General features: G+C 34.8%; 2 protein-coding genes across 2 annotated transcripts; both read right to left on the bottom strand.

Moving 5' to 3' along the window:
* Positions 1 to 66: 66 nt before the first annotated feature.
* On the bottom strand, positions 67 to 13,992 carry LOC122002468 (alpha N-terminal protein methyltransferase 1-like). The gene is made up of 8 exons (XM_042557645.1): positions 13,713 to 13,992; positions 13,471 to 13,609; positions 13,249 to 13,307; positions 12,589 to 12,705; positions 12,383 to 12,484; positions 1,242 to 1,296; positions 472 to 569; positions 67 to 379 (listed from the first exon to the last, which is right to left on the bottom strand). The coding sequence occupies exons 1-8, from the start codon at positions 13,869 to 13,871 to the stop codon at positions 251 to 253; spliced, it is 858 nt and encodes a 285-aa protein (XP_042413579.1). The 5' UTR covers positions 13,872 to 13,992; the 3' UTR covers positions 67 to 250.
* Positions 13,993 to 15,157: 1,165 nt separating this feature from the next.
* LOC122002465 (thiosulfate/3-mercaptopyruvate sulfurtransferase 2-like) lies at positions 15,158 to 25,079 on the bottom strand. The gene is made up of 12 exons (XM_042557643.1): positions 24,847 to 25,079; positions 24,488 to 24,679; positions 21,766 to 21,825; positions 21,050 to 21,112; positions 20,415 to 20,539; positions 18,800 to 18,962; positions 17,431 to 17,490; positions 16,446 to 16,504; positions 16,226 to 16,307; positions 15,897 to 15,960; positions 15,684 to 15,751; positions 15,158 to 15,598 (listed from the first exon to the last, which is right to left on the bottom strand). Exons 1-12 carry the CDS (start codon positions 24,958 to 24,960, stop codon positions 15,485 to 15,487), a joined length of 1,164 nt encoding a protein of 387 aa, XP_042413577.1. The 5' UTR covers positions 24,961 to 25,079; the 3' UTR covers positions 15,158 to 15,484.
* Between the last annotated feature and the right edge of the window lie 1,208 nt (positions 25,080 to 26,287).

The raw sequence follows: 26,287 nt of genomic DNA, 5'->3' as shown, positions 1-26,287 counted from the left end.
TTTACTTTTGTCTAAAATTTTAATAAACCTTCAACCAACAGATTCAGGAATTGGAATGAATAAGGATTTAACTCAATTTGATCCAACTAAATCAATCGATAGGACACTCCAAGTATTACATTCGCTTTTCAAAACATTACACAGTCTTGATGGAGCTTGAACTCTGCTACGAAACAATAACGAAACATGCTTAGAGAGAATGCAATGAGTACAATAACAAAACATGTTCATCGAAACGTCCTCGACGAGTTCATGACTTGATGACACCGGGCTTATACCGTCGAGACTTGCCTTTACCGCTGTTGGTACTCTTCGGCTTGTCGGTCACCAAGGCATACATCTTCACAGGAAATAACTCCTCCGGGAATCCTTTTTGATCCTGAAATGAAGTTCAAATGATAATGGTTAGTACTGACCTATAAAATTCAATGGCTAATAATTATTCTACAAGTCAATAAGAATGGAGCAAACCTTAGTTCGATAGAGAAAAAGACCACACTGTTTGAAAAGCTCTTTGAAATATGAATCTGATCTTGTGACGCTGTTGTCCTCCTTATCCAGTACAAATCCTGAAAAGAAAAGTTGAATATGAATCTCATTCTGTATTAGATTCGTCGATGAATAGAAAAGATTTTATTTAGTGAAGAGCCTAGAATTGTCTCACTACAATTAGATGCAAAATATGACAAATACAATGTCTACTGGAAACAACTACTGCCTGAAACCATATCTTCATATTCTTTTCTAGCAGTAGAGTTGTACCAGCCATAGACAATTTGACAACAGAATTATAAAGCTTAATCTAATGTGTAGATTTTGATAAAGTTCACTTCAAGACCGGTCATGTTTGTATACATGTTGATCTGATGTATTTTCTAATTTCTGGCATTTGCTAACTTAAATTTTAGATTTTGTCTAATCTTGAGCAACTCATTCGAAGCATGCATGAAGATTAGGCATGTAAAAAAATACAAGTCAGAGGTTAATCAAGATAACAAGAAAGGTCTAAGAAATCCGTGTATTTCAAACCTGATTAACATATCAAATATTCTTCTAAGTTGGTCTAAGATCTCATTATTTAATATTGAATTTTTATTTGTATCACAAAATGGTGTCTATCCATCGTCCAATTAGTACACGTTTTACCATATTAATAAGTTCTTGAAAGCTAAGAGGTTCACATTTAGGAAACCAGCTGCCAAAATCAAAGATACTTTCTTATCTTCAGAAGGGGGACAAACCAGTTCTTGCAGTGTTCTCTTTAACAACAAAGAATCCATTTGGTTTAAGGCCAACCTGCAAGGGTGAAAGTCAATCTTCATTGGTAACAGAAACAATAGATTAGAGCGGCAATGCAGTAAAATTTCCCTAATGTTAAGAAATAAGTTTTTCCTAAAGTGTAGTTGGACAGCATACACATTCTTTGAGCAATAGATTGATTTCACTGAACTATCTTTGGTTCACTATATAAGATTAAACCTCTGCATTTGTTTCTTTCATTAAATAAAAAATAAATAAAAAAGCATCAAATGATCTGCTGGTTAGTGCAGAGATTACAACGATAGATTAGTTACCATAACCAAAATTTGTAATAAGAAAAAAATAAAATACAGACAAGTAACAATTACCAAAATAACAGAGACAAATCCAGATGCCTAGTATTCTGGAATGATTAGTTGCGTATCCAATCTTAACATGGGGACAATGTAGACATGACATTGAAATGGTAAGGTAGTAACTCAATGACAGTGAAACAAGGATCTGCAGTCACACACGTACATGATTTCTATCGTTATATACCTCATCAAATTGGCAGTTAACAGAACATGGAACAGTACTGGTGTTTGTATGAAAGGACAATATACAGAGGCCAAACTTAAACTTATCCATGCAATAATTAATCATCTAATCAAAATTCAAAACAACGACCCACATTCTATTTATCTTTTTTAAAACTACTCCCAACTACGATTGGGAAATAAAGTACGAAATATATCCAAGATTTGTAAAACCTTTCCAGTAATTCATAGGGCATTAATAATAAATTCAAGAAGTATAAGTAGATTTGGGAGCAACTTTCAGATTCAAGAGTATAATATGTCATATTCAAGAAGAGGAAAAAAGAATTCGTAAAAGAAGTATATTAGCATTGTTAGAGTGTATACTAAAAGCCTACCTTTTGTATAAACATTTATTTAGAAATAAAGAATCACAATGGTCAAATATCTACATTTATTTGTTAAATGTAATTTGTTCAATTAATTTATATAATAGACAACATGGTGTGTGGTGTCACACACAGAAGATCATGTTGTCGGTTCTTTATAAATTATAAACAGCTGCTCGCGACTAAGATGGAAAGGAACAAACCGTTGAAGTAATTGTAGTGTAATTAAGTATTAATTTATCTTAACTAATAAATTACACTGATGGAGTGTATTGAGTAGGACCATTTTAGGTAAGTTTTTTTTGTATTGACTTTATAAAAGAACTAGATCTTAGTTATTATGGAAATGTGTGTTCTTAATCCTAATATGATAACAAACACATATATTTAGTATTTATTTCTTTGACTTATCAATGGGTGAGATTTAACTCGATAAGTCAATAAGCCCGAAAAGTTGGGAAATGATATTACTTATAGTATGTGTTGTTGATTATAGAAAGAATCTGTGTCCTAGTTATCTAGGTTGAGAATGTCCCCAAGAGGAGCTCATAAGGATTGTCATGTTAAACCCTGCAGGTGGACTTAGTCCGACATGACAATGAAGTTGAGTGGTACTACTCTTGGAGCTAGATATTAATTGAGTTGCTTAATTAGTGGGCATTCGTTATTTTAAACACAGGGAGACTAACACACTCATGATACGAAGCAACCCATAATGTAATTTGGGATTGGTGCGGTAGTGCGATAATAACTCTCTAGTGGAATAAGTTATTATCGATGAACTTGAGTTGTGTGTTCGGGACGAACACGGGATACTCAAGCTCATCGGAAGGCCAAAACCAATTTCTTCTCTAGGTCACTGTCGTAGCCTCATTAAACCCTCAAGTCCATCCAAAGAAAGACTCATCTTGGTGTCCAAAAATGGGGCCGGTCCATTGCTTGGTGACCAAGCAATGGCCGGCCACATCTCCTCTCAAGAGGGTCGGCCCTATGCTTGGTGTCCAAGCATAGGAAGGGCCGGCCACAATATTTCAAATAGGAGGGGGTGTTTTGAATTTTTAAAATCTTCTCTTTGTAGAAAACTACAAGTTTTAAAAGAGAGATTTAAAATTTAAAAACTTTCCTTATTTGAATTAGGTTACATGTTTTAAAAGCAAATTTAAAAGTTTTAAAATTTTCTTTTTTTAATCATCCTCATGGTTTTAAAAAAAGGAAGAGAAGTTTTAAAATTTTCTTTTTTTAATCATCCTCATGGTTTTAAAAAAAGGAAGAGAAGTTTTAAAATTTAAATTTTTATAAACATGTTAAAAAATGAAATCTTTAGAAGAGAAGTTTTAAATTTTAAAACATGGTTTTAATTTTTAAAACTTTCCTTTTTATCATCCACTTTAGGAAATTAAAAGAGAACTTGTAAAATTTTATAAGAGTTTATAAAATTTTTACAAAAGATATTTTTTCTTTCCTTATAGGGGTCGGTCACCCTTGCTTGGTGCCCAAGCAAGGGGCCGGCCAATAGGATTAAATCATCATCCAATTAAATAAATCAAATTGATTCATGATTGGTGATTGATTCAATCAAGAGGAAAGGAAAGGAAAAATAAAAGAGAAAAGGAAAAACAAGAGGAAGATTTTAATTTTTGTAAAAGTCTTTCCTTATTTGCCTTGGGCAAGTATTATAAAAGAGGGGGAGGAGAGGCTTCATGGGTTAATGAATTCTTTTTCTCTCTTCTCTCTAGTCTCCTCCTTAGGGTCGGCCCCTAGCTCTTTATCATGCTAGGGCCAGCCACATATTGCTTGTGGTTCTTTTAAGTGGCCGGAAACAAGAAGGAGGAGAAGGAGAAGAAGAAGAAGAAGACATCTAATTCTAACTTCTTGCTTGTGCTCTCTCATGGTGGCCGATTCTTTCCCCTTTCTTTTTCCCTTGCTCTCTTTTGCTCCTTGGCGGTGGTGGTGGCCGAATTCTAGAGGAGGAGGAAGAAGTCTTTGGGTGGTGTTTATCTTGGAGGATCGTCGCTCACACGACGTCCAAGGCGAGGCGAGGAATATGGCAGAAAATCTCAAGGTCATTAGCATACAAAGAGAAGGTATAATTAGCAATTGTTTTCCGCATCATGTTAGTTATTTCTTTTTGTAAGAATTCCAAACACAAGAGGCATTAGATCTAGTTTTTTGAATTTATTTTTCGAGTTTGTGTTTTCTTTCTTTTTCGAATTTGTAATTCAATTGTTCTTTTTGGTTAACCTAAAGTTATTTAAGGAAATTAAATATTAGCTTTCCTTAAAAGGCTTTGTCTAGGCGGTGGTGGTTGCTCCCATATCCAAGAAGGTCATGTGTCTCGCCATGCAGTCCTGGAAGCCAATTTTGAAAATTAATATTTAATGAAATTAATAACATAGGTGGATTTGAATCAATAGTGTTAAGTTCCGCTTGCGATTCAAATCTAAACCATTAAGAACAGATAAGTTAAATTTGGAATCAAGGATGTTAAGTTCCATCTGCGATTCCTAATTTAACTTCTAAAAACACAATAGGTTATTTAAGGAAAGGTTCGACACTTGTACAAAATTTTTGTACAGTGGAACCAGTACGTTTTCCTAGGACTAACCAATAATTGATATTAGAGCTAGAGTTTGTCTCTGTGTGTTTAGAATTCAAATAAGTTATGCACATGTCATACATAATTTAGGCAGGATAATAGTAGGATGTGCTAACTTTTTGGTTGCAGACTCTAACTATTATGGCTTATAGATGTTGTGTGTGATTGGACCCTTGGACATGTCAAGGGCATTATTGTATGTGTGCATGATTGTATATAACTAATACAGCAGGAGCTGTATTAGCCCTAGGATTTTAGAATTTTATTTTCGATCTAGATTTCATGTACGTTCTCTCGTGGAATATAGAATCGATACATGTAAAATTCTATTTTTGTCACGGATCGGATGCTTGCGAGGCGTGGTACTTTTGAAGCACCAGAGGCGCTGCGGAATAAGAAACAAGATGGATGCGACGTCTCGACCCGATAGCGGTGGCTATAGATGGCAGCAGCTAGGGTTGGAGCATACTGAAGACAGTGATGGAAAAGACCATAATAGTTGGAAAATTAATTTCTAAATTTATTGCTTTTATTTACTGTGATGTTTATGTGCATGTGATGTATGCTAGCATAGGTTAAAATCCTCATTTTAAATAACTAAGTGGGAGAGGGATTTTAATAAATTCCACGGTCTCCATTACTGGTTTGTAAGTGATGCAACAAGCTTGCGTGTTGGCTCTGAGTGCCTCCCTCCACAACGGATGGGTTTGTTGCGGATCACTAGATCAAACTTCCTTTATGGATGATTATAGGAAATTATTTAGGAGCGTGTGATCTTCTCCAATTGAAGGGGCATAATCCTATTTAATGGACTAAGTATCAAGTAATGGTATACACTTAGACGCATTCAATAGTATCCTCCCCAACGGAGTCACTGCTATTGTTTTGTGGGACCAAAGCAATACCAACTATTGATTTGTCATAAAGTTAGGTAAAACTCCCTTCTTACAAATGTTTGAATTTGTATACATTCACACTAACGTGGCATACAAAATTCACGGTGTTTGAGGTAATTTTATTTGTCATAAAGTTAGGTTGACAATATAAAATGGGTAATACCTCCTCTTACAAACAATTGAATTTGTATACGTCCACACTAACGTGGCATACAAAATTCATGGTGTTTGAGGTAATTCAAGGTTGACAAGATAATTAATGGATAAGACCCTCCTCTTACGAATGTTGAATTTGTATACGTCCACACTAACGTGGCATGCATAATTCCCGGTGTTTGAGGTGTTGGTGAATTTAAATAATATTGTTTGAGAAATCAATATTATTTTAAATTCAAAGTTTTGACCAAATATTTGATCAAAGACAGACCAACTATTAATTTTATTCGTCATAAAGTAAGGTTGACGAGATAATAAAATTAATGGATAAAATCTCCTCTTTGATTTTGTATACGTCCACACTATCGTGACATACAAAATTCACAAGGATTTTAAGGAGTTGGTCTTGACCAAATATTTTTGTGATTCTTAGGATTTCAAATGTTAGTTGTTATACTATAGAAAAGGCATAGTAGTCCCAATTATAATGATTGGAAATATGACTTGGACATTAAGGTAGACTATCTTCTTAGAACCAAGAACAATATAGGTGTATTTATTCATTAGTTGTTGAAACATGATTAGTGGTGTTATCTACCGGTACCTGGTGTGTAGAAACGGGAGTCATTGATCATGTCTGCAATACATTGCAGGGGTTCCAGGAAATCTGACAACTATATGAAGAGAAAGTCACCATGGGCACTGCTGCAAAAGTAGCAGCTGTTGTAGTAGAAAATGTTTATCCTCCGATAGGAATAAAATATGGATTTTCAGAAATTGTCTTTACGTACTAAGTTTAGAAAGAAGCTGATTTTGGTTTCTAAACTATTAAAGAATAGATATTCTGTCCATTTTGATAACAAACTTGTTATCAAGAAAAATAGGGAAGTTATCTGTTCTGGTACGTTGGTTGATAATTTATAATCCAATAACTCCCACGATGCAATAAATGAAAATTAATAACACATTTTCTAACTTTAAAGAGAAAGTAACCTTCGAAAATGAACCAATCATATTTTTGACATCTAAGGCTAGGTTATATTAACTTGAGTAGGATTCAAAGGATAATAATCAATGAACTCTTGGGTTCATTGGTAGTCGAAATCTTTCCAACCTGCGAGTCTTACATGGAAGGAAAAATAACCAAGAAGCTTTTAAGTCCAAGGGGTATGGAGCCAAAAATATGTTGGAATTGGTTCATTCTGATTTGTGTAGACCTTTGACTATCCAGACAAGAGGTTGTTTCGAATATTTCGTCTCTTTTATAGACAACTATTCGAGATAAGAATACATTTACTTGACGCAAGTCTAAGTGCTTTGATTAGTTCAAAGAGTAACTAGGCTCATATGGAGTAACGTCAAAAGTAAAAGTATCAAGTCACTACGGTGAAATCGTAGTAACGAGTACCTCTTAGGAGAGTTTAGGAGTCACTTATCAGAAGTCGGGATTTAATCCCAACTAACTGCACTTAGTACACCCCAACAGAATGGTGTAGTAGTAAGAAGGTATAAGCTCTTATGGAATAATTAGATCGATGATGAGTTATTCAGAAAATTACCAAATTCGTTTTAAGGATATACACTGGAAACGGAAGTGAACATAGTACCTTTCTAAGTCGGAACTCTCTACTCCCATAGAATTGCAGAATGGGCGTAAGCCTAATTTGAAACATATTCGGATTTGGGTGGTCTAGCACATGAGAGACACTGATAAGTTGGACATGAGTTCACTTGTTTATGAGTTATCCTAGAAAAACGAAAAAAGGTTTATAGTCCTTAAAATCGGAAGGTCATTGTTGACACCAATGTCTAGTTTTAGAAAAGGACTATATTATGAACCCCAAGCCCATGAGTAAAAATTGTTCTTAAGGAAATTAAAGGACACGTCTAATCTAGTACCAACTGTACAAGATGAAATATCACAAGAAACTGTAACATGTATCACAAATGATACACAATTGCAGAAAGTGTCTCGTCGTAATGGGAGGGTTGTTAGGCAACTTAAAAAAAATTCATGTTTTGGGAGAGATTTTGGACTTGATCCCTAGTGGACATGAACCTGATCCCCGGACATATGACGAAGCACTCCAAGATAAAGATGTAGCATCTTTGCAAAGAGCAATAAATACAGAATTAGAATATATGTATTCTAATAGAGTCTGGGAGCTTATAAAATCACCAAATGGTGTAAAAGTCATTGGGTGAAAATAAGTCTACAATAGGAAAAGAGGGATAGATAGGAAGATGGAAACTTTCAAAGCAAGGCTTGTTGAAAAAGGAAACTTTTTCACCGGTAGTCATGCTTAAGTCTATCCGGATTCTTTTATCTATTACTTCTCATATGGACTATGAGATTTAGCAAGTGGATGTCAAGACAACTTTCCTTAATGGAAGTCTTGAAGAAAACATCCATATATAGCAACCAGAAGGGTCATTGCAAAGAGCAAAGAGCATCTTGTGTGTAAACTCAAACAATCTATGGACTGAAGTAAAGTTTCAAGGTCTTGGAACATCCGGTTTAATAAAGTAATCCAGACCTATGGATTTATTTAATAACCGAATGAGTCTTGTGTATACAAGAAGTGTGATGGAAACGTGGTGGTATTTCTTGTACTATACGAAGATAACTTTTTTGGTAGTTGGAAACAATATCAAAGTATTGTCAGAAGTAAGGGTATGGTTGTCCAAACAATTCGATATGAAGGACTTGGGAGAATGCATATATTCTTGGGATCAAAGTACTAAGGGATCGCAAGAAAAGAATATTTTACTTATCCCAAGCTTCATATATCGAAACAATCCTTGCTCATTTAAACATGCAAAACTCCAAGAAAGATTTCTTACCTTTTTAGCATGGAGTAGCTTTATCCAAAGAGATGTCTCCGAAGACTTCAAAGGAGATAGAGGAAATAAAGGCAGTTCCTTATGCTTCGGCTGACGGAAGCCTAATGTATGCTATGCACGAGATCAGAAATCTGTTTTGCCAAGGGTATAGTTAGCAGATATCAAAGTAACCCTGGACAAGGACATTGGACTGCGGTAAAACATATATTGAAATACCTTAGAAGCACTAGAGATTATATGCTAGCTTACAAGGCAGATAATTTGGTCCCTGTGGGTTGCACGGATTTTGACTTCCAATCGGATAGGGACAATAGTAAGTCGACCTCGGGATTTTGTGTTTACTTTAGGAGGTGAAGTTATAACTATGGAAGAGTGATAAGCAAAGGTGTTTTTTCGGACTCCGCCATAGAAGCTGAGTAAGTTGTATGGCTCAGATACTTCATGATGGACTTAGAAATATTTTCTGGTTTGCCCAAAAATTATTATAATTTATTGTAATAATAGTGGTGCAGTAGCAAACTCGAAGAAACCATAAGTCCATAAGACAAGTAAACACAATAGAGCGCAAGTACCACCCAATACGAGAAATCGTATAAACGAGGAGAAGTTGTTGCCGCCTAGATTGCATCAGGTGATGACCTGTAGATCCTTTCACTAAGGTCCTTAAGGAAAGAGCTTTTAATGGACATGTTGAAGGGTTAGGAATCAGATGTATGGCAACATTTATGGCAGCATAGTCTTTTAGTATATGTGGGAGATTGTTAGAGTATATACTAAAAGCCTAGCTTTTGTATAAACATTTATTTAGAAATAAAGAATCACAATGGTCAAATATCTATATTTATTTGTTAAATGTAATTTGTTCAATTAATTTATATAGTAGACAACATGGTGTGTGGTGTCACACACAGAAGATCATGTTGTCGGTTCTTTATAAATTATAAACGGTTGCTCGCGACTAAGATGAAAAGGAACAAACCGTTGAAGTAATCGTAGTGTAATTAAGTATTAGTTTATCTTAACTAATAAATTACACTGATGGAGTGTATTGAGTAGCACCATTTTAGGTAAAAAAATTTTGTATTGACTTTATAAAAGAACTAGATCTTAGTTATTATGGAAATGTGTGCTCTTAATCCTAATATGATAACAAACACATATATTTAGTATTTATTTCTTTGACTTATCAATGGGTGAGATTTAACTCGATAAGTCAATAAGCCCAAAAAGTTGGGAAATGATATTAATTATAATGTGTGTTGTTGATTATAGAAGGAATTTGTGTCCTAGTTATCTAGGTTGAGAATGTCCCCAAGAGGAGCTCATAAGGATTGTCATGTTAAACCCTACAGGTGGACTTAGTCCGACATGATAAAGAAGATGAGTGGTACTACTCTTGGAGCTAGATATTAATTAAGTGAGTTGTCAGTAACTTACTTAATTAGTGGTCATTCGTTATTTTAAACACAGGGAGACTAACACACTCATGATAAGAAGGAGCCCATAATGTAATTTGGGATTGGTGCGGTAGTGCGATAATAACTCTATAGTGGAATGAGTTATTATCGATGAACTTGAGTTGTGTGTTCGGGGCGAACACGGGATACTTTAGCTCATCGGAAGGCCAAAACCAATTTCTCCTCTAGGTCCTTGTCGTAGCCTCATTAAACCTTCAAGTTCATCCAAAGAAAGATCCATCTTGGTGTCCAAGAAAGGGGTCGGTCCATTGCTTGGCCACATCTCCTCTCAAGAGGGTCGGCCCTATGCTTGGTGTCCAAGAATAGGAAGGGTCGGCCATAATATTTCAAATAAGAAGGGGTGTTTTGAATTTTTAAAATCTTCTCTTTGTAGAAAACTACAAGTTTTAAAAGAGATATTTAAAATTTAAAAACTTTCCTTATTTGAATTAGGTCACATGTTTTAAAATAAAATTTAAAAGTTTTAAAATTTTCCTTTTTTAACCATCCTTATGGTTTTAGAAAAAGGAAGAGAAGTTTTAAAATTTAAACTTTTGTAAACATGTTAAAAAAGGAAATTTTTAGAAGAGAAGTTTTAAATTTTAAAACATGGTTTTAATTTTTAAAACTTTCCTTTTTAACATCCACTTTAGGAAATTAAAAGAGAGCTTGTAAAATTTTATAAAAGTTTATAAAAATTTTACAAAAGATATTTTTTCTTTCCTTATATGGGTCGGCCACCCTTGCTTGGTGCCCAAGTAAGGGGTCGGCCAATAGGATTAAATCATCATCCAATTAAATAAATCAAATTGATTCATGATTGGTGATTGATTCAATCAGGAGGAAAGAAAAGGAAAAATAAAAGGGAAAAGGAAAAACAAGAGAAAGATTTTAATTTTTGTAAAAGTCTTTCCTTATTTGCCTTGGGCAAGTATTATAAAAGAGGGGGAGGAGAGGCTTCATGGGTTAATGAATTCTTTTTCTCTCTTCTCTCTAGTCTCCTCCTTAGGGTCGGCCCCTAGCTCTTTATCATGCTAGGGCCAGCCACATATTGCTTGTGGTTCTTTTAAGTGGTCGGATACAAGAAGGAGGAGAAGGAGAAGAAGGAGGAGAAGGAGAAGAAGAAGAAGAAGAAGAAGGCATCTAATTCTAGCCTCTTGCTTGTGCTCTCTCATGGTGGCCGATTCTTTCCCCTTTCTTTTTCCCTTGCTCTCTTTTGCTCCTTGGTGGTGGTGGTGGCCGAATTCTAGAGGAGGAAGAAGTCTTTGGGTGGTGTTTATCTTGGAGGATCGTCACCCACACGACGTCCAAGGCGAGGCGAGGAATATGGCAGAAGATCTCGAGGTCATTAGTATACAAAGAGAAGATATAATTAGCAATTATTTTCCGCATCATGCTAGTTATTTCTTTTTGTAAGAATTCCAAACACAAGAGACATTAGATCTAGTTTTTCGAATTTATTTTTCGAGTTTGTGTTTTCTTTCTTTTTCGAATTTGTGATTCAATTGTTCTTTTTGGTTAACTAGAGTTATTTAAAAAAATTAAGTATTAGCTTTTCTTAAAAGGCTTTGTCTAGGCGGTGGTGGTTGCTCTCATATCCAAGAAGGTCATGTGTCTCGCCATGCAGTCCTGAAAGCCAATTTTGGAAATTAATATTTAATGAAATTAATAACATAGGTGGATTTGAATCAATAGTGTTAAGTTCCGCTTGCGATTCAAATCTAAACCATTAAGAACAGATAAGTTAAATTTGGAATCAATGATGTTAAGTTCCGTCTGCGATTCCTAATTTAACTTCTAAAGAACACAATAGGTTATTTAAGGAAAGGTTCGACTCTTGTACAAAATTTTTGTACAGTGGAACCGGTACGTTTTCCTAAGACTAACCAACATCCAGAATCCTAGTTTTTGAGTATACTAGATATTCATGTTAACCTTGAATAGTTACAATCTCCTAAAAGTGTATTAACACTTGTGCAAAAAAATTCAAAAAGCTTCATCGATACCACCAACCTTCATGTTTCTGCAAACAAAAGTCTCAGACCCATTATGCCAAAGGTTGGGTTAATCAACTCATATGCTTTTTTCATCTTTTCTGGTTGTGCAACTAATCCCCCACTATGAAGAAAAGGTAAATACATGAACAATAGCACAACTGCCAGACCATGCTGGATAGCTTGAAGAAATGGATTTGAAAGAGAAATATCCTCAATACATTAGCACCTAAGCCTGAACATTGTACATTCATTTAAATGAAGTTAATTACCTTTGCTTGCTTGAAAAATGAGAGGAAATCATCATCAGGGAGCTGCCCTATACACCACTGGACCCATATCACATCATATCTTCCAACTTGTGGCATAAACTCCTGCAATTGTGCAAAGAAGGTAAATATTAGGCAATGGTATCAAGTGACACAAACAAAGTATCATTTAAAGAGCATAAGATATTGAAATCACAAGAACAAACTACCTGTAGAGGGACACAGTAGAAGTTAACAGCTCTGTGTTCAGAAAATTTCTGGTCCTCAGGAGCCAACTTTTCACGTGCAGCTTCCAGGAAATGTGATACTGGCTCAACAAGGTCAACCTACATTAAGAAATGTGACATGTCACAGTTTTGAATGAACTGAAAGCAAAATACTCTGCTATTGGAAAGTGTGTAGAACTTTCCATGGAAATTTAGTTAAGTATATTGTAAAGACCACTCAAAGCTAGAAACTTATTATGATGAATTGGAAAGTTCAGGCTACCAAAAACGTTGATACAGTGATGAATTGTGGAATCTCCTATACAAATAATTATAGCTTTCACATACCTACAGAAGCTCTTCCTTCAGCAGAGGAACTGCAAGTTGCAGTCATGATTTACAATGTTTCTATAGAGAATGGCAATTGCATACAGTAAGAAAGTAATATATCACATTTGCTTAAAAATGTAGAACTTGATTTGGCAATTGCATACAGTAAGAAAGTAATATATCACATTTGCTTAAAAATGTAGAACTTGATTTGTATCTTAGTTGGACATTGAAAACTGATACTGAGCAATAAAAAACAAGAGAGGGCCAAACAAGTAAAGGATTTCTGGGTACAACGCTGATCCATGAAAATTCGGAGAAGAATTGGTTTACCTCATTAAAATGTCTCAGAAGAAGATTCTTTGTGACTCTCCCTATGCCCGAACCACAGTCTGCAAGGTTTACTTGTATCACATATCAAAGGCAGAAACACGAACCTAGGCAAAGAAAACAACACAACAACAACAAAGTTCTTGAACCGCCATGGTGAATAAAGTAAAAATTTTCTCACGGGCATTTCCACAAACATCTTCACTGCAAGTGAAGAAGCCATACCAAGTGCCGCGAGTCGTCGGGATCCGGTTCCAAAGCGCTCGAGCAGAAGCGGTTTCAGAAAAGCTTCGCTTCCTTTAACGTCGGTGTCGTTCACATGGCCGTAGCCTCCCAGAACCCCGTCCATGGACGCCTCCACTCCCTTGATTGACCCAAAGAGCAGTCCTCGTATTAGCAGTCGATCGGAAAAATGAAAGACGAAAACGAACGAGCGAGGTTTTCCCAAGCGTAGAGACTCCGATTACCTGCCAGTAGGCGATGCCCTTCTGATACCAATCCCGGCGCTTGGCGCGGCAGGCGTCGTTCGATTCGCCTCCACAATCTTCAGAGCCGAGCTCTTCCTTCCACATCTCCCTCGCGCTTGCGAAGCCTCGCCCTTCCGTGTCCAACCCGGCGGCGTCCATCGCTTCCACGGAAGAGAACTCGAAGTCGACGGCGACGGCGGGGGGACTTCTCTATCGTATTAAAGATACGAACAAGTACAAGAAGGATCGAGTAATTTTTACAAAAGGATAATGGAATAAAATTAAATAGAGCAAAAATCAAAGAGCAGAAATGTTACCCTATATTTCAAATCGGCGCCCGACTGTCCCACACTAGTAGGGATTCTCTAGTCTGTAAATTATGGATCAAGGAATGATCATTGCATGAGGACCTCATCCCACACCAATTTGGGAATAGGGAGGGAGTAAATCAGTTCCTCGTTCTGCATTCAACTTGCTCAACTCAATTATGTAAATCTACCCTTGAATATATGTATGTACTTATACTATATCTCGCCCCCGGAGCTATGGTGCAACGGCAAGGTATCTAAGTTATCACCCAGGCATCCGTGGTTTGAACCCTAGCTATGACGAATGGGTTCTTGGATTACCCGCTGTGAGCACTTCCCGATTTACCCTGGTCGTCGGTGGGAAACTTCCGTGAAGTCGAGTCGATCATCCCAGATTCGACGTTACCCAACCTAGTTAATCATTTTTTTATACTATATCTCAGCTGATCGGGTCCTATAAATTTTTCCCATCAAGAATCAGGTCACATAGAATTTTCTCACATTCCATCAAGATAAATCGAGAAACGCTTACAGCAGACGATCCAGAAGTCCAATATCCTTTGATTACACGTCCCATTTGGAGAAAAAATTCTTACCATTTCATCATAATTGGAGATCGAATAGTAAGATAAATCGGAAGGTGCTCGTGACTAGTAGTATGAAATCGTAACATCCTTTGATCGTGCTTCATTTGAAGAAATTTTTTTTATAAATTTACTTTAGTTAGAGATCAAATCAAAATTTACCATAATTAAATATCAAACTACAAGCATGCAATATGTATATAATCTGAAAAATAAGGTCTTTAGAGATCTTTTTATATCTAACGATTATGAATGAATAAACAAGCTTGATACTAGAGTTTATTCATCATTTGAATACTGAATAAATTAGTTAAATAAATAAATAAATTTTGAGACTAACGAAGGTCAAAAATCAATGTTGAGACACCCAATGACAAAATTCTTGGTATATGACCAACAGAAACTTTGTGATCTGTTCCAATTATTTTTTGAAAACAAAGTTTACATTATTTATTAATTACGGCATAATCTCAATATGAGTCAACACAGGGGAAATAACCTATTGAACTTCAAGACTAATACGCCATGCATCTAGTAGAAACACCATCAAACCTAATCGTCCATCGAAGGAACAGAAGATAACTTAATGACAGTTTCAAAATATTAACACTGATGTTAAGGCAATTTAACTCTAAACCGTTCAATATCTCTAGTTTAGGACTCCGAATGGGCTCTTTCGTCATCGTAATTAACATGCATAAGGTAACCATAATTTATTAGCATAAACCAGAGCTTGAGAGGAAATCACCCTCCAAACTCTTCAGTGTCTCAGATTGACCTTTGGAAGCATTCTTGACAGCTCATTGTTCGAAGAAAACTTCCCAACAAACATATTGCTCCTTTGACTTTCTCCTGATTGTGCAAACAGAATACAAAGGATTCAGGCACTCGCAGCAGCAGCTGCTGCAGCGACAGGAGTATCAGCGTTTGATCCCCACTCAGTCCAAGATCCATCATAAACTGCAACGTCAGTCTTTCCGAGGCGATGCAGACCCTAAAATTATCCGAGAGAGTCACTTTGGCAAAGGTCGTACCTTTTGAGAATGCATCATTTGCAAAATAAAAGTCAGGGAACTTACTAATGCAAGTAAACAGGCGGTCACGCCAGTACCGCATGAAGTGATGACAGGGCGGTCGAGAGAGATGCCTGTAACGAGAGAATCTTCATGTGATCAATGTGACTAGCTTTGCGATGGAGTACAAGGTAACAAACTATGTTACACTAAGTACAGTTTTTCTATATCATAATTCAAGTACCATGAGCAAACTTCCAGTTTAAAATCCAAACGTACCTTCTTCCTCAAATCTTTTGACAAGTTCATTTGCTGGCAGGAGCATATTTGAACTATCAAGCATCTGCAGAAAGGAACTATGCATATTTTAGCAACCAAATTAGCAGAAAGATTGGCAAAAAGATATTTATAGCATTATAATTTATTTAACCAAAAAACACATAGTTCACTGGTAGAACTAAGCAGTCCATATTCAGAAGATGTCTGCTAGAAAACAAAAGCCTAAATCAACATGAATGGAAATTCTGTAAGCACTAAGGATGGTATTGCATCAACACATCAAAGGAGTAAACAAAAGATAATTAAGCTAAATTTACTGCATATTTTACCTGCGCAAAAGGAATACATTTGCTGCCAGGCACATGACCACTTCTTATTCCCTTTCGTGGTTCAGGAACGGTGCCATCGAACCTGTTACACATGGAAAACATCATCTTATGACACTATCACAAACGATTACTATCCCATGCCAAGAAAAATATTGCATAAAGCAATACGAATATCATTGATTTATTCTGACAATAAAAAATGAGAGCTATAGCAAGTTACCTGGCCTTTGAGCGAGCATCTATATGCTGATATTCTTGAGTTTCAATGTTTGCTTTAACCTGAAATTTTTGAGTTTTGTTTGACTTAGTTTTAGAAACAAACTAACCTACACAAATAATTAGCTCAATCCATTAATAAAGCAATTCCAACATTCTCCATAAGGGTCATTAAACAACAAGTTGAGAATAAGAATGGAATAAAATACAATCACTCAAGTAACAGCCACCACAGGCACAAAGGACTTTATGGAAGATTCCTTTAGAAAAGCTTTGGTAGCTGGGTCTAATTCGCAACTAAATGGAAGAAAATAGGAAAGGGATGAGAAACAGAATGCTTTGTTCCCTTCTATTTTTGGTCAAAGTGTAACGAGACAGATTGGAACGCATTTGGACAATAAAAAACAGTGGCATGTAAATAAATGTGTTTAGAAGGTGGAATGGATGAGTCACTATGAGAATCAACAGCATCAAGTTAAGGATGAAAAACACATTCAACCTCTATCAAATAGGAAGCAGATACAAGAATGCTACCCACCAGATTGAAATGCTGATTCTATTTCCCTTGTTGCCATCATACCATATAAGCAAAAAACTATTTAGAAATTATATATTGTTGCTCAGAAAGAATACAAACAGGCTACAACATGAAAACCATATAGCCAAAGCATAAAATGTACATTAGGGGGACCCAACCCTGAATAAGTTCTCTAACATCCATTTTGTGTGAGAAAATTCATATTCCAGGTTGACATAGTACAATCATTTGTTTAAGCATGTTATAATCAAATTAATATTGTCTAATTTTGCTGGCCCAGGTTTTCAAATCACATGACATAACTGTGTGCTGATTTGAATACTCATTCTTTCCATTGTTCAGATGTCAGTTCCAACCACAGTGACCGAGTATTCATATGCATAAAAGAAAATCTGTCAAGCATGTCAGCAGTTTACAATAAGCAGCTAAAAGAAAGTCCTAAATCCCTAACCTGTTCGAGCGTCCGTATAAGATGAGGTTGAAACTTTGTTTCAAAAGTTGAAGAGCCAACCTGCATAGGATGACATGTTAACTTACATTCACAAAAACTCCACACGGTAAAATAAAAACTAGCAACGTCATTTACTTTGAATGTATTATTATAAAACAATGTCAGGAATTTGAATATTTCACTATGAATCACAGATTAACCAAAAAAGTGTTTTTTTACAACTTTCCAGAAAATTGCAGATTACTCGGCTCACAATCAAAGTTATTTATAACAAACAAGAATTAATCAATTCTATTTTTTTGCTCTCCTTTTATGCATGCAGTTATTCTCTTCATCTTCCTAAACATAAAGTACACAACCCCAACCACTAAACTTGAGTGATCGGCAATCGTCGGTGATAGATCAGGGATCTAGAGTTCAAGACTCAACTGTGGTGTATTATTGAGAAATTTTCTCCTTAATTGGTAGCAGACCTGAAAATGTTGGCTATTAGGATGGACCTCCATATGCACTTCTCCGATTTACCTAGGTGGCCGGTGGAAAACTTCCGTGGGGTCTGGCTGGTCACCCAGGTTCGACGTTACCTGACCTGGTTAATCATTTTTTTTTTTTTGAGTGATCGGCAATCAAAAAGTGGGAATATATTCCTACTTGTTCTGGATAGCATAACCTTCGGCAGAGAACAAGGAATAATCAATTCCATATTCTGTTCTCTTCTTTAACATAATCAGTTAGTCTCTTCACCTTCATCATCAAAAAGCATACAACAACAACTGGATGAACAACTTGATTGGCTAGCATAGGGTTTGACAGCAGAAAAAAAAAATTATCAACTTTCTCTTCTCTTCTGTCCTTTCATGTAAGCAGTTAGTCAATAATCATCAAAATAAAGCATACACCAACTGGCTGAACAAACTTGATTAATACACAATCACAAAGTGGGTGTAAATTCCTACTTCATCCGGCTAGCATAGGATTTGGAATTGGCCTCACCTCTTCTTCTTCAGTTGGCACCTAAAAGATTTTATTTCAGCCAGCTACCAAGGATCAATACCAGGACAAAATCTTAAGTCATGGCATATACAGTCGCCATTTTATGAAATAGTAAGACAAGTTATGCTTTGAACAATTGGCAAAATAATTGAGGATTTGAATCCGAATAAACAGCCTCCATAGAAAACCACCATGAAAATTATCAACGAAATTAATCATCCCAGGAACTACATTTTCAAAATGCAAGATTACTAAAACCAAGCCGACCCCACCTAGTGGGATAAGGCTTGGTGGTGGTTGTTGTAAGATTACTAAAACCAGGAAGAGAACTAGCTAGCTATAACATTTTATGGAAGGCTGAGATTAGGGAACATACCAGATGTCCACGGTAAACCTTTTCAATTGCTTCACTAGCAGCACTAACTTTCAAAACAGCATCTCCAGAGGCGCTAGACTCAACATCATATCCAGAAGCACGCCACTGAGGAAGACCTCCATCCAAAACCCAAACATTATTGTGCCCAAACATTCTGAACATCCTGTTCATTCATAAATATTTTAAAGGATTCAACATCACTAGGCTCAGGTGTCGAGATGAATGACGTTCAAATCCAGGAAAAAATATAACAGTTCTGAAAGCAATTTCAACAGAAAAATTCTAGACAATGCCCACCATGATAGGCTCATGAAATAAGCCAAAAAAATCTCAAAAAATTATGATCATCTTCAAATGTGAAAAAGAAACCTCTAGGTGGAATGTATCAGCACAAGAGGTATGTGTTGATGTTTGTTACACAAGCAGGCATGGATAAATTGTTTGCTAATATTAGAGGTTGCCCAATTGCTGTTGTTATTAAGTATAAAAAATAAAAAATAAAAACTTCTTTATGTTTTAACTACTCACTCAGAGCTTTTCATTTTGCAGTGTTCTTTTCTTGGGCAACTTGTGCAAGCACCAACTAAATGCTAATGCAACAATAAATTCAGATAATGGTATGGTTAAGGTTCACCTAAGGTGGCAGTCCAGATTACATGTTACATGCTGAAGACTAAAGACTATACTGATACACTAGTAGACAAAACTCTCAAACAAGACAATTATATCCTTAGAAACAGGAAATTGGAAGAAAGTTGGAAGAGAACTCCAAACACATGTCAAAATTTTGTGAAATCATACTAATCAGTTTTGTAAAAAAAATAAGTGGAATCCAGCGTGCATATGTCCCCATGGAAATCACCATCAATCCACCTAACTCCCAACTATAGGTCAGCAACATCGATTTTATCCTGTCATGGATTTCTATTTAAGGCTATATCACTAGTAATATTCCAATAAATTAAATCCATTCTATTACATCAACAAAATTCTTCTTTGGATTCCCTCTACCACAACGAAATAATAATGTAACTTAAAAATGACAAGCATAAAATTTGAGTTATTCTCGTCATACATAATTTGGTCAAAAGAATAGAAGAAATCACAAATAAACACATGCTCTTTGTCTAGAATTACAAAGAACTTTTTGTGTTATGTTGCCTGCATTTATGTTTAGTTGCTCAATCACTTCATCTGAAATGTCATAGAACATGGTTGAAATGTTTTGCTTAAGAAGGTGATAATTCTATAAGACGCATGACTGGACGTGCTTGTTATAAATGCTCTATGTGCAGCTCATAGAAGGTTGTCCACCAAAAGAAATATTCATGATAGCGGCTATTAAATATTCATAAGAGGACTAATTAACGTATTGTTTCTATTACTTTGACAACAAATGGCAACAAATGAGAACCAATTATGCATTTAAATAATTCTATATAACAAATCCCAAAAAATTGTTAAGAATATATTCAGATGCATAAATTGTTCAACTTTATTCAGAAGAAAAAAACAAACCTTTCGATTCTGACACCAAAAAAATTCAGGATCATCTTGATAAATACAAGTGTCATAGTCCAAAATATTGTAACTGCAAGTGTAGCAAATATCTTACCACCACACGCGAGCGGCACTGAATATTCCCTTGCCATCATAAACAACTATCCCATCCTTATTATAGATTCCAAGTGCAGAAACTGCAGCTGAAAAAGCTTCTTCTGATGGCAGCATATGCGGCAACTGGTGGAAATTAATTGTATCAATAGCTGTTACTCCAGTAAAATGGGAGATGAAAAGCGAATAACTTCAAACACCAAATATAAAGTCTGAGTATGTTCAGATGTGTGTAACCGTGCAAGTATTCTTTACAATAATTCATAAGATCCCTATTGCTATGCACTTTTTTATGAATATGATAAGCATAAATCATAAACACTTTAAATCACAACTTACCATACCAACTTATGAAGAGAAACTGTATGTATAACCTGCCGTGACTAATTTGTAGAATGTTTCAAAGACATAATTTTGTCCATATACACTTTGTGGTGCACTAAGATACTTATACATATACAACAAAACATAAAGAAGAAGAAAAGATCAGGAACCCTTTATGGGATAAAAATTTCCTAACCAATAAAAATAAGCTATGCAAGGTATGACCATCATCAGATAAAAAAAGTTGAATAAAAAAAGCATATCCAATTAGAACTACAGAAATTAGTATATAAACAAGGAATAACATCAAACCTTAGATGTTTGATCTGATATCCCATCAACATCAAAAAACAAAGCACCAGGTATATGAGCCACCTGACCATTTTAACATAGAGAGGTTATAAATATTGACATGGAGAATTTTGATGAAAAAACAAATTAGCTTGAAGTTTTACACTGAAAAATCAATTTATAGAAACAAATATGCAGACAGATAAAGTTGAAAGTAATAAATGGGAACAAACTCCATTGTATTGGTTTCAATATTTTTAAAACTAAAACTGAAGGTTAAATTACAAATTCACGGCTGTTCAACAAACATTACCAATAGTAGCAAATAAACAAAGTAATGTGCATATTTTCTGCACATGAGTTAAAGATCAAAGCAAAGGAAACCAGTATGCTGGTAGCCAGATCATTATGGCATCACACAATTTGATATTATATACTATAAGCGACCACCATTTTCATTTTTAATGATTATTGCTTGATGGCAAGCATTCAGAATGTGATTAGGTAAATGACAGGCTCAGAACAGCTTAACATGTAAAATTAGTATGACCATAAATGTAATACGACAAACTAACAAGGTTTATATTACAATGAGGCATATTTAAGCTTTTTCCTCTAGAATTCATCACTATCAAATCTTAACAATAGTCAAACTTATGTATATAAATAATAATACTCTTTAGATCAAGAAATTAATCCTGAAGAAGAGAAAGCAGATAAAAAAACTATAGACCTACCTGGTATTCTTGGAAGGGGTTCCTTTGTTCATCCGGCATGTACCAAGAAGCATCCAGTACCTTGAAGGGGGAAAAAAGGTGTAAGAATAACATCGCAGAAAGAATTTAGAAGTAAAAAAATGCATTAAAAATATACCCATATGTACATATGCACAGTTGCTCATTAATGTACAATAAACATAGCAACAATTGATTAGGCAGTACAGCAATAAAAAATGTCTGCATGTGGTGCAAAAAAAAAACAAGAATATTACCCACAGAAACATAAAATAAGTTTGGAGATGGACACAAGCCCTAGAAATTGCATGATAAAAAGTTAGCTGGGTATCATAGAGAAAAATATCAATAAGATAATGGAGTACTTAGATAGTCATTATCAGATAACCTATTAATCTTAAGACATAAAAAATGTCCTACATCCAAAAATGATGGTGAAGTATCAGAGTAGGTAGGGTTTCAAATAGTAACTTGAATAAGGATGAGTTGTGTGATTTACAGATTCATTTAATATAAGTGAGGGAAGTACTTCAAGAAAAAGAAACAGTGATCAAGCTAGGAACAATGAAAAAGTAGAAACAGAAGATGGAGATAAACAAACATAAAAGGAGCTTGCATACAGACATGACAGAATCTGCAATCTACCTCCTAAGGCTCTATTGTTCCTAAAGATGACTGCACTATAAGCTAGACCATCTTTACAATTGAGAATATGAAAGTATGTAGAAATGGCTCTTTCCTAACAATTAATGCTTTGGAAAGTCATTGACCAATCAAACATAACATGGTCTCGTAGTAGCGGCCTTGGGTTCATAATGCTAGTATAACTAAATGGAATTTTACCAACTAAAACTATGTTTCTAAATCTACTCATCATTTCCTATTAACTTAAGATTTTGTGATAAATGGGCAATCAATCAAATGTAGCAATACAAGTAATTTAGGGATCTAATAATAATGAAAATAAAAGAAAGAAAGAGAAGAAATGATCCAATCCTATTCTAGCTTTTAACTAGAGAAAGAGGCACAACAGAAAACAAAGACCTAAAATTTGTGGAATACCAGAATTCAATAAAATCTCCAGGTTGTGTTGTAGCAATTAACATTGCATTTTAGAAAATGAAATGTTAAGAAATTGTAAACCTTGATTGATGGCATAATTCTTTATGATAGTTTATTTTTCTAGTCTATATAGCTTTGCTTGATAGGCATATGTGATTTTGTCTTTATTTCAATTAATATCACCTTACAAAGAACTCAACGGTAGAGAAAAAAACTAACCAACCAACCCAACCTCAAACTCCTATCAAATTTACATCGTAAAGAAGCAAGTTTTGTCAAAACACAACCGGAACCATCATGAGAATTCTCCATAATGAAACTAGACGTCAAAACTTAGATCATGGAAGCAATCTCAGTTTTAAGACGCAAATATGTTGAGCTTCCTAGATTCATACTTGTCAGAACTATGTATCCGCCGATTCAAATCAAAGTGGTCTCACATCCTTTCATCATTTGTCTAGACCACATTTATCATACATACCCAACAATTTCAATTGACGGATTACCTACGCATGCTCCAAGACACGGGGAAAGTCAACAGGTCAAACTTTATCCATTTTACACTTCAAACTTATATATGATGCATAGTAAATAAGAACAGCAGAAAATTACAAATATTAGTATTCGACCCTTATTTTCAGTATTTTCAATACAAGAAGCAAACTAAAGCAACTGAGGGGCAGGCTGGAATGTGATAATTGCATCAGTCAGGTCCAAGTGTTATAACTATAGCCTAAACTAATCCATCCAAAATTTGCATTAGTGTTTGCATTAGGTTATTTTTGAAACTAAATGGATCTAAAGTGTGCGGGAATGTTTTCATCACAAGCAAAAAAAGGTAATGAATCTAACCATCATATATGTCCTCTAGTATTAATACTTTTCATGTTAGGCTCTATATTGATCCACCTAAGTTAGTAAACTCATATTGGATCCAACCCTGATTATACCATCATTTCTATCTTGTCCAAATAGAAGTAAAAAAAAAGTGGAAGATAATAACTCCTATTATTGACTGAATTATTTTTAAATATCCAGATTATGTTAGTTTTTAATTTTTTATTAGGATTCACTTCTAGAAATCCTGGATTCAGATCCATTGTAGTAGGCTTTTAATTTAATTTGGAAAACAGATCAAGTGAGGAGAATGAGTTCTTTTCACAAACTGAACTCCATGTTTATTCTTTTTGTACTAACACCATGCAAATCACAGAAAAATGAAATAGATTTAAGTAATCATGTAGCTTTTCGTAGCTAAAATGCAAATATATTAACATTTTAAAGAAACTCTAAGACATTAAAAATAAATCATATTAATTCATTTTAATTATCCACCTTATCCAATCCCTCCCGACTAAATTATTGTTTTAATTGATAGCATCAAACTGTAACAGTCAGTGAGCCCGCTACTACTGAAAAATTGGCGATAGAGATCGCCAATGCAGGTTAAAATTCTGTATGATGATTCCACCATTTAGTTTAAATAACAACCTATTAACTTCTAGAACATCTTGTAACCAGGTACAAACTATTCATACAACAAATTTTGACTTAAAAAGAAAATAGATTCAAGATGATGGATAACAGTTATTATTGGAAATTGCTTCTCACTGGAAACTTGCTGACAGCGGTAGCATAATGAAATGCGGAATCAAAATAGCACCTTAACGTCCGGCTCTCTGAGATTAGCATGAAGCCAATCGGCAGAAACAACGGGCTCATGGTGTGCGGCCGAATGGATCGCAGATACAACCGTCCTCAACCCACCTGAAGCACTTCTACAGCGAGGAGTCGGTCCAACAGCCGGGCGAACCAAGGAAGAAAACCTGGAAATTCCATTGGGAACTCTTCTACGCTGCCAACAACCAACAATCGACAGCCCGAGGTGTCAGATTGAAATAACAACATGAGACAAGGATCTTTCCATCATCGATCAGGTACGAATCCTTGCCACTAGATCAAAAGGTCAATCGGCCCCACGAACCCCAGGAAAACGAATGGAACGAGATCGAAATTACCGACCTTGGAGAAAGGCATGAAGAGCTTTGCTGAATCGGCGGCGATGGTGGAAGAGGAAGCTGGGGGGCAAATGGAGCGGAGAGCTGAGAGCGATCTAGACAAGAGAGAGGAAGCCATGGCGAGGAATCAAGGGTTCTAGGAACGTGAATCGAGCATTCAAATAGTGCGTTGCGCTTCCTAAATCCTCTTTCTCAGGGTTTTTATTATCTTAGCTAAGATGGAAGAATGGACTTCCAAAACAGATATAAAAAAACAGAAGAAAAAAAACCTTTATAGAATTATAAAAAGTAAATTAATTTTGTTATTTATTATTATTATTATTATTATTATTATTATTATTATTATTATTATTATTATTATTATTATTATTGTGGAATTACACGTCAACTTCGATCAATATTATTTAAAACGTAGTCCCACGGATTAGCACACTACTAATAGATTAGTGCTAAGACCGCTTTATCTTTTCTCCAATATTATTTAGATAGTAAATCTACTAATTTTATTTACAAAACAATTAAATCATAATCACATTTGGGCACTCCAGTTTCTAAAATTACGAAAGCAGCGCCCTGAAAATAGCATTGCAGGGATTATTTTGACTTCTTTTTTTAAAAATCAGGCTCTCCTTTTAATTTTTAGCTGTAATATTTAAATTTTAATAATAATAACAATAGAGTTTATTTTTAATTTTTGTTTTATATCAATAAATATACCTTTCTGACTTTTTAAGTTAATATCATGGTAGTACCTATTAGTCTTAATTTAATATCCAATATAACAAATTATATTAATATTTTATTAAAAAATATATGTTACAATAGCTTGATATTAGGGTACTCGAATGTCGCCCTTTAATTATACTATTATAGGGGTATGATGTATCCTTATCAAGTTCAATTTATCGATTTGTAATACTAATTTATGTGTATTCATATATTATATTACACGTGTAATGTGTGTGATGATTAATATTTTATTAAGAATCTAGACCATTTATTAATTAATTTTGATGAAACCCAAACGAAAATTATATTAATGTCTTTTTTTTTTCTTTTCACACTAAAAATAATTTTAACTTTTATTAATGTTTTTCTTTTATTGTTTTTATATAAAAATATGCAGTCATGATTCTTTTTAGTCCCACATCTTAGGATTGATAATATCATGATCGAAAAAATTTCTATAAATATTTTTGATCGACGACATTAGAAAATATATATTTTTCGATCTTTTAGTTAACATCAAATATAATATTTATTCTTATTAATTTAATATTTGATATATAAATTAAATTATTTTTTTAATGAAAAATAATCGCTCTTGTATTGCACCATGATTAGACGTGCACTCTTATTAATAAAAGCTGAATCTGAAAATAAGAAACGAGAGGGAAAAATGTGATCCAAAATTAAGTCATATACAAATGTTTGCAATGAGCACA

Source organism: Zingiber officinale, chromosome 7A (assembly GCF_018446385.1).
Source record: "Zingiber officinale cultivar Zhangliang chromosome 7A, Zo_v1.1, whole genome shotgun sequence".
Lineage (NCBI taxonomy): Eukaryota > Viridiplantae > Streptophyta > Magnoliopsida > Zingiberales > Zingiberaceae > Zingiber > Zingiber officinale.
Note: the sequence above shows the minus strand (reverse complement) of the source record. Positions and strands in the feature narration are given on the sequence as shown.